This window comes from Rhagoletis pomonella, unplaced genomic scaffold, assembly GCF_013731165.1.
Source record: "Rhagoletis pomonella isolate Grant_MI unplaced genomic scaffold, Rhpom_1.0 Rhpom_scaffold_00005, whole genome shotgun sequence".
Classification (NCBI taxonomy): Eukaryota; Metazoa; Arthropoda; class Insecta; order Diptera; family Tephritidae; genus Rhagoletis; species Rhagoletis pomonella.
In genome coordinates, this window is record NW_023458559.1 from 19,232,801 (window position 1) to 19,242,252 (window position 9,452).

The 9,452-nt window shown below is 37.9% G+C and overlaps 1 protein-coding gene across 9 annotated transcripts in view; it reads right to left on the reverse strand.

Moving 5' to 3' along the window:
- Nucleotides 1-1,321: 1,321 nt before the first annotated feature.
- LOC118738752 (pericentrin) overlaps nt 1,322-9,452 on the reverse strand; it is a 242,401-nt gene continuing 234,270 nt past the window's right edge. For 7 of the 9 annotated variants that reach the window (XM_036469702.1, XM_036469699.1, XM_036469701.1 and 4 more), the window contains 4 exons: nt 6,440-7,147; nt 3,968-6,366; nt 3,788-3,898; nt 1,322-2,335 (listed from right to left, as the gene is read on the reverse strand). In XM_036469702.1, coding sequence (XP_036325595.1) covers nt 2,083-2,335; nt 3,788-3,898; nt 3,968-6,366; nt 6,440-7,147 — 3,471 coding nt within the window. In that variant the 3' untranslated portion in view covers nt 1,322-2,082. Of the gene's footprint in view, nt 2,336-3,787; nt 3,899-3,967; nt 6,367-6,439; nt 7,148-8,575; nt 8,624-9,452 lie in introns of those variants that run through there. The other 2 variants (XM_036469705.1, XM_036469700.1) reach the window with 2 other exon arrangements.

The window sequence follows — 9,452 nt, forward strand, 5'->3', positions numbered from 1 at the left end:
GTACGACGTGGTCCACTGTCGATGTGTCCGTAGTCCTGAGCAGACTCTAAGGTGACTCCACCCCTCGCAGGCATTACACTTGACAGAGGTGGAGTTGTGGTGTAGTCGTCTCCGGCATACACAGCAGGTGTAGATTTCTGGCCCTGGGTTTGACTCGATGCCAGCCCTGAGTAGAAGAATACGTAGTGAATGTAGCCCTATGGACGAACAACTTCTGAGATACTTCGCCGACCTAAACGGGGTTAGATCGCCGAAACAACAGCCCTTGGTCGGGTAAAACCCGAGTCATTCCGGTACGTAGAACCGGCTGTCGTGGGAATGCCAAACCATACTATGCTTAGGGCCGCTTTCTCAAGTAACCTGTAACTTTAAAGCTCACTTTATATTTAAAGGTTGCATTAAAATTTATGATTGTGTCTAAAGTAAAGCATTTTATTATCGGGTTAAAATTGATTTACAACCACGAAACATATATACGTCAAAAAAACCGATAATAGAAATGCTTTATTTTACCCATAGCTTTATTTTTAATCCGACCTTTAAATATAAAGTGAGCTTTAAAGTTAAAGGTTACTTCAGAAAACGACCCTAAGTCAGCTTAGACTTAGTCACGACTTAGCATAGTATGGTTTGGAGGCGTCGATATGTACGTCTGCTTGTACGAAGAAATGACTTTAACGAACGTTAATAAAGGCCTTTATATAGATGTAGATTTATCTACAATAAAACCCCATATTTGCATTAAAAAAACGAGTTTGTTTAAATTCTTAAACAAAAAATTGTATCCACTGGAAAAAATCTAAACGTCCAAACAACTTCGAACAGTTTTTGGCAGCTACTAAACATCGTTAGGAAGTTTAAGTTCATGCAATTGTTATGGCTGCTTATTATTCTAACAACCATTCATACATCGTTTTTTTTTTGTACCAGTAACAGATTCGCAGAATTTAGCAAAAATCATCAGTCATCTTTGATACGAGTTCCATTTTGGAAACGTCTGAACGGGAACTTTTAATCGCTATTCACTTACCATATAACATTTGTGGAAAATATTTTTATTGTTTTCAGATACGTTTTGATGATGACTACTCATGACATAAATTTTGTGTTCATTCAGAGCCTACTAAAGTTTTTATAATGAAAAAAGTGTCTCCAAACGGAACGTCCGTAACGCAGGAAACGCCCATATGCTAAATAACTTTAACAAAATGCCACATTATCCTGCCACATTGTGCTACCACTTAGCAAAATTTTCCACAGTAAAATTTTGTTTGCAATTTTTAAATATTACGCCAAAGTTTTATTTGAAATACAACAAATGTGACTTTAACATATTTTTTATTTTTGTTGTTGCTAAAAAATACTTAGTTACATTTTAAAATATTTCGATTTGTTATAAAATCTTTTAAGGCACTTTGATTTTGTGGAAGTGAACGAAAATTCGAAAGTCAAAACAAACCATTCCAATGAAGATTTGCCCAAAAACAAAGTATCCCAAAATAATTTGTAAATCATTCAATATAATTTAAATAAAATTACTTACATTAAATTAGTAAAGGAAATTTCTGAGTGACCAAAAATTTAGGTGTTAAACTTAAATGAAATTCAATTGTTAATCAAAGTGAAAAAGAGTTGAATTAATTTAGTCGAATTCAAAAGAAACTATCTTTCGCTCGGAAATGTGTTGAATAAAATACTGGATTATAACATACATAACTTTTAAGCACATAACTATTGTGCAGATATAAGAAAATAGAAATAAATGTGAGCATGTATAAATATACTAACGACTAGACTTACAATTAAGTTAATGAATACCTTACATAACTTAACGTACTCTTAATTTGATCTATTGGGCGAACATACAAGACTGAACGAATATTTGTGACATTGTTTTTGATCATGAGCTATATTGCAATCATATTTTTTTTTTTACTTTTAATTCTATATTTATATGTATAATTCTGCTTATTCCTATGATACAACGCTTTCAATGAATTGATATTTCGAGAAAGTCTTATATATGAGCATTTACGGACATGCACTTATCGGGTAATGTCAGGGCTCTGGTAGTAGCAGGTGCTACTGTTGAAATGGCTGCATGCGTGACCAATCGAATATTGGCACAGGATTTAATGTTGTAGTTGATGTTACACCATCATCGGCACCTTCACCATTCATACAGTCGTGAACCAGCGGTGGCGAATTTAGTGACTGAAATGAACGGTCTCTGGGCCGCATCAGACTAGGCGGATTGTAGAATGGCATTGTTGGAGGAGACTTCGGATAAGTTGAATGGACAGCAGCGCATGTAAGCATTGGCGGCTGTGGCGGTCTACAAGAAGGGGGTTTGAAGCATTATAATTTCTTTGTTTATAAATAAAAACTTAAAAATTAATTAAAATTCGGATGGAATATGCATGTGAAACATAAGAGGTGCAGAGATGCTTTAGAATTGAATCGGTTAATTACAAAAAGGAACAAGTCAGCATTTTTCTGATGTGGCAATTTTGATGCAGTTCAACAGAGCTCCTTAAAACGAACCGAACTAAATCAAAATTGTCATATCGAAAAAATTCTGACTTATATTAAAGCGGCTTTTGAGAAATTTAAATTCAATAAAGATTAAAAAAAAATTCAAATAATATATTTTAATAAAAAATTATGTCTATTACTAATTTTTTAATATTTAAAATTAATTAGTAGTTCATAAAGGATTTCCCCTTTATGCTTTTCAGCGTGGAACACGTTTTTTCCAGTTCCAATAAAATCTTTCTCCATATGCAGATGAACCATATCTTTGATTTGCTTTGATTTATCTTAATCATACATATACGGTTAAAAATAAATAAATCATATTGCCGTGCGCTGGTTGATGCAGATACATTAGCTAATATAAATACAATTAAAGTATCTACAGTGGTACGTTTTTAATGTGTTTGTGTTTTTTTTTTTTAGAGGAAATATTAACTAATTGCACTACGATGGTAAACTTTGAGAGAATTAACCGCCAGATGATAACTATGCAATAGAGCTGGAAAAACACAGATGGAAACATCGATGTTTTTATAGGAGCTGCTAACATCGATGTTAGCGGTGTCTTGCTAAAAGAACCGACTTTGTCAAGAGGCAGGGGGAAAACTCATTTATATAAAAGTAATTTTTGATATCGAGTCCTTGCAGAGAAAAAAGCATTAAACATCATTTTTATATTCAAATTAATTACTCATACGTCAGCAAAATCTTAATAATTTTTAAAATACTTAAAACCGTGCCTTATATATACATAAGTAATTTTTGATCTCAAGCCCTTGAAGGGACAAAAGCATTATTCAAGTTAAATATAGAAAAAATAAACGTTATATTTTTATAAGCGTTTTTTATATAATAGAATTTATCCCAAGCGAAAATTTACAAAGTGAAAGGCTAAATAGCCTAATTCTCAAATTGTTTCTTTCAAACTTGGAATGTTTGACAACATCTGTGTTTCTCCAGCTCTACTATGCAATCTCAAAATGAAAAATTTGCTATATGGGCGCGTAAATCTGTGACGGTGACGCATAACTAACTATTCAAGCAAGTTACATACTCACTTAGAGCTACACCTGATTTTTTTCTTTTTCGACTTTATTGAGCTTTACTTGTAGATTAACAGTTACAGCAGATTTTTTATTGTTATTGGCGCTTAGAAAGACAAAATATGTTAGGAAATTATATTTAATTGGCCAGCCTCCAACCCCCTACTAAAGTATTGTTTTTGGTTTCTCCACATTAACTATTTACTTACTTTTGCTGTGTTATTGTAAAAACAGATTTCGATACTATCCGCTTGCCGGTGCGCCAGGTGCGGCCAATATATTTCATGCGTTGAATGGCGACAACGGCCAAAGCGACAGTCCTACAATATAAATAAATGATACCCATTTAATACCCTAAAAAATCGTATTTAATACTATCCACAACTCACTTGAATAACATCTTGCAGTTGCGCTGCGCTTGCATAATGTGTCCACCATTTAGCGCGGCCAGTGCGCGTTGTTCACTCTCCTGATAGCCTTGCAATGAAATTTTCAAGTAACGTTTCTGGTATACAAGCGCCTTGCGATGTGACTCAACCCGCAAATAGCGACCCAACAGATGATTGCAGCGTTCCTCGAGATCCGCCACATTCGCCGTACCACCTAGCTGTGCTTCGAGCTCTTCACATTTCTTCTGTAGTTGACGTCTCTCCTCAACGAGGAACTGAACAGTCTCGGCCATTTGTCGGTTCTCTTGAGTATTCTCTGCCAATAAGGCGTTAATCTCCTTCATCTTTTGCAGAAACTGTTGTGGCACAGAGGCTTCGGCGGCACTAATATTTGCATTAGCAAGCGCTTCGGCTAGTTTGGCTTCACGCTGCGCCGAACGCTCGACATCGAAGCGTAACTGCGTGATGCTCTTCAGCAGATTATCCCGTTCCGTCTCGGTGGCCAAGAGCAATGACTTAACTTCCTGTATTTCACCAAGCAATTGCGCACTTTCTTTTTGTTGGCGATCGCGTCGCGTAGTACGACGCGTTTCTGCTTCTTGTAAAGTCGCAAGTCTAGCTTCCAAACTCTCAATCTCCTGTGTCTGTAAGATGAGACGCTCCTGCAAGTGCTCGCTCTCTTGTTCAGCCGAATCTTTATCGCGCGCCAACTTTTCCATTTCGCGCTTCAACTTCTCACAGTACTCAACACGTTCCTGCAGCTCGTTTTCGTGGCGTTGACGCTCACGTTCACTGGAACGTTGTGCATCGACACAACGTTCGCGCTCCCGCTCATTTTGTGCTGTTAACATCTTGATTTCACTTCTCAATCGTTCTGCTAATTCTGACTCGAAATCGGTGCCCAGCGAGCGTGGTGATTTGCGCGGTGAATCGCTTGGCGATTTAAGCAGCAATGAATTCCGACGAGACTCAGCACGCTGCATGGCGGTCAACTGTGTGTGCACGCGCTCGCAACGCTCACGTTCGATATCTAACAGCTTGTGAAGCTCGTCTTCTTTTTCCAGCGCAGTTTCGAGTCGCTTGCGCATAGCCTCAATAATCAGGACGTCCTGTTCTTGTATTTCCTGCGAGTGCTGTTTCTCAGTCAGCAACTCTTGGCGCATTTCTTCGTTTTGCTCATGTTCTACGGCTATTTGCGCCTTCAAAACCTCTAACTGGTTTAACAGCTCACGTTCTCCTGTGAAATTCTCATCATCTGTGCCTTGCGCTTCAGTCTTATGGGGTTCTTGCGATGCCTTATCGCGACTCTTGCGGTCTAAATTGTTTTCTTCCTCACTTTCAATAGCGCGCAATATGTTGGAGTCTAGTTGTACTGAATAATTCAGCTCTTTTTCGACTTGTTGAGCAATTTCATCAACCGAATACTGTTTTGAGCTGTTATCGCTGTTAGGTTGCTGGCGTAAGCGTTCCACCTCCTCCTCCAGTGAAGACAGTTTCTGCTGAAGCTCGCTGACATTCTCATCTGCTTGCATCAATTTATTAGTTATCATATGTAAGCGCTGGTCCTTGGCTTTGAGTTGCTCGTTTAGGTTGGAAATGTCTAGCTTGCGCATCTCTAATTCACGCACTGTATTCTTGCACTGCTCATGAATTTCACTTAGCGTTCTCAACTCTTTACGCAAACTCTCGCGCTGGTTCACTTCGTGCTCCGTAGACTGCAGTATTTTCTCTTCCAACTCCGTAATACGTCTTTGTAAGCGCTGGTCATTATCCTTATAGTTAAGCAACTCCTTTTCGCCTTTAGTCAATCGTTCTTGCTGTTCCTTATTTTCTTTGGTCAAACGTTCCTGAGAGCTTAGCAGCAGTTCAATTTCTGCGGTTTTTTCAGCGATTTCTGTTTGATAATTCAAACACTTTTGTTCGTCCTTTTTTAACTCCTCTATTTCAGTTTGCCGTTGCTCCAGCTCATGCTGAAGGCCGCCTAATCGGACTTGTGTAGCAACTAACTCTTCTTCCATGGCTTGCATTTCTTGATCCTTTTCACAAATTGCTTTCTCTTTCTCAGTAGAAACCAATAGCAGCTTTTCTCTTAGCTCAGCAACCTCATGCTCTAGTTTCTGGTACATTTCTTTTTCTTCAACACCCTTTCTCTCTACTGCAGATATTTCCAAGCCAGGCGTTTTCAACTTTGAGTCTTCAGTCAATGCGGAAAAGTTAATTTGACGCGGCACCATGGGTGGCGTAGCCGTTGCCGCCGACTGACCCGTCAATGTAAGGACATTTGGGTCTTGGAAGTAGTGCGGATTCTCAAAAGTATTGGCTGGACGTAACGCAACAAATCCAGACAAATCCTCGCTACGTTTCTGCGTCAAATTCGCTACTGCTTGCTTTGAAGTATTCTGTAAAAAAAACAAAGTATTGCAATACGTATGTACATACATTATTTAATGTACAGTTGAATTTTTTTTTTACCACTGTGTGAAGACCGAAACCGCGGTTACCCTCTGGCAACTGAATCGGCGTTGTCTCCTGGACTACAGCTGCGCGCCGCATCACATCGGGCTCATCGAAATCGCTAATGGACACAATGTCACTCAGAGTGCGAGCACTCAACTTTGTGCTCACTTCTTCTTTGCCACTCTTACCGCCAACGCCGGCGCCCAAACTGGATGCCTGACTCGAGTTGAGTTCCTGTATTTCTTTCTCCTTCGACTCCAATTGTTCTCTCAAATGATCGATCTCCTCATTCTTATCAGCCAACATTGTCTCCATTAAATCAGGCAATGCCAACTTGTTTATCATCTCGTTCTTAATCTTCTCCTTCAGCAGTTGTATGCTTGCATTTTTTTGTTTCAACTCAGCCTCCAAGCGTTCCACAATACTGCGGTCCGGTTGGTGCTCCACTGCCAGCTCTGCTTCAAGGCGATCTATTGCAACTTTGCTCTTTTCCAGTTGTTGCTTCATTGTAGCGATCTGCTTGTCGCGTACAGAAAGTGTCTCGCGCAGATTTTGGATTTCGGTTTGTAAATCATGAATACGCACATTTAAGTCAGCTGAACCAACCCGCTGTAGCTCCATTGCACGCTTTCTTTGCTCTTCGAGGCGAGATTGCAGTGTAGAGATCCTCTGTTTTTGCTCAGACATACGCTCCTGTAACGAATCACGTTCATGCTGCAGTTCCTAAAGAGAAACACAAAACAGAGAAGGCAAATATTCGGTATTTTAGGATGAATTCAATATACACCTATTTATCCTGATTTAAAATGTCAATAATATTACAGATATCCACATTGCATTAGTATCTAGAAAGTGTACAAAATTAAAGCTTTAAAATGCTGGTAAGTCGAGGAAAACCAAAGTCGCAATTAACTGTCGCTACTTTATGCCAATATTAATTTAGATTAACGCGTGATTGTAAAAACTGATGGCAATTAGAAAATAATTTATCAGTATTATACAGATCAAATCACTCAGAATATGGTTAAGTTGAACAACCATGTGGGTTGAGAGGGCAAAGTGATAATTTTCTTCAACTTTCCCGAACTTATTGTCTGCTGGTCCTATTCGCTCGTATGGATCGCACTTATCAGCTAAACCTTGCTTAAACCGCGCTCGATTTTAAAAACGAAATTTGCATTTCAATTAATTCACTACAAAGAGTATATAGCATGTGAATCGGTATATTGAGATTAGAGATGTGCACGGGCCTAAATTTTCGGGCCCGGCCCGGCACGAATGTAAAATCAACTTTTAAAAACACGCACGTTAAGAATTTTAGTAAGGCCCGGCATGGCCCAGCCCGGCACGACCGGACACGTCCCAGCCCGGAAATAAAGAGCCAACTTTTATTGTATGTATACATACATATGTACATACTTTTAATTTTGTGTTTATGTACATATGTATATTTACTTAAGCGAATCAATTTTTTACATCAAAGATTTTTATAATACATATATTTTCTAGGAAGCAGAAAAGGGGAAGGTATTTTATATACAGACATGTAAACAAAACTAAATCGGTTTTTTATCGGTTTCCAAATATTTCTTTTTTTTGCCTTTCTCTTATCAGACGAGTTTTAATATGTACTATTTTTTTTTTGTATAAAAACAAAAGCTTATCTAAATTTGCAGCATTAGCAACGGGCTTTTTCGTGCTTTTATGAAATTTTACTGAACGCCCATGCACGCACGAGTTCGTGCTGACAAAACCCGGCCCATGCCCATCTCTAATTGAGAGGATAGCATTAGGAGTGTACTAGTACGCTCAACTATCTAAAGTTTTAGAAAACTTTTACTGGTTTTGCGTTCTCGTACCCAAAAAAATTGCAAAGTAGGGGAAATTGAGAGCAAAATGTGAAAGAGAGCGGCAAATTTCTGAGAGCTAAAACTTGCAAGTAAGAAAATCAGCTGATCACAGCTTTTTGAGTTATTTATTGCAAATTTTATTATTAATGCTAGTATACAACGAAAAAGTGAGTAAATTTAATATGAACGACGTTTGTTGTGTTTAGTTTTGGCTAATTTGCTATTAATCTCCAGTTTGTTTACTTTAGTGTGTGCTGACTATGGTTGCTGTATGACATTTTTCGTTTGTACCATAATTTACCTTTAAATATACCAATAGATTTAAATGCAGCATGTTGAAATGTTGTTTCGCTGAAGTTTTCGGTTTTGGTAGGTTGATTGTTAAAATGAAAATTTTATAATTTTACATCTGTAGCTATTAGAGGTATACGCCGCCGAGCCACACCGCCGCCGTCGCCGTTTTTTGTCATTCCTCGCGCGCCGCCGCCGAGTTAAGAAAATATCGGCGCGGCGGCGGCGTTCGGCGCCTAAGGAATTTTGTACAAAATTTTCATGATGTATGTACATTGAATACATCGATTGAATGAACTAAATACTACTTGTATAAAACACAATTTTACGAAATGAAAATTAAATTTTTAAATTAGTTTTTTTTGCATAATTTGGGCCACTGGACAAGAATATGATCTTCAAAAATGGCGCAACTCAGAAAAAACATAGGTAACATATTTTTCGACGAAAGCATTTATTACAGTTAAATTAGGGTCGAATACTGGTAATCTAACGATTTTTTTCGCAATAGACAATTCTTTTCAATACTACGATACTAATTTTATACACCAACTACAACAACAAGAAATTTATAACACATCAAAAACTTTAACGCCAATTTCTCAGAAAGCAGTTATAATAGAAGCGGCCTCTTTGCCTCTAACTCCTCAATTATAGGAGATAAAGCAAAGACAAGTTGATTTTTCTATGTATTTTTTTAACATTTAAACAAACACTTTTTTTTTTGCAAATTTTTACATTCGTAAGTTATTTTATTCTTGGGTCCCACATACGTATGCAAGTAATAGGTTGCTGTGTGAAAATTACGTTAGCATTCCTTAGTGGTGGTCAAACCCCAGGAAGGTTTTGCTCACTCGCATCGCAATGTTTTCTACAAAGGGTTAAAG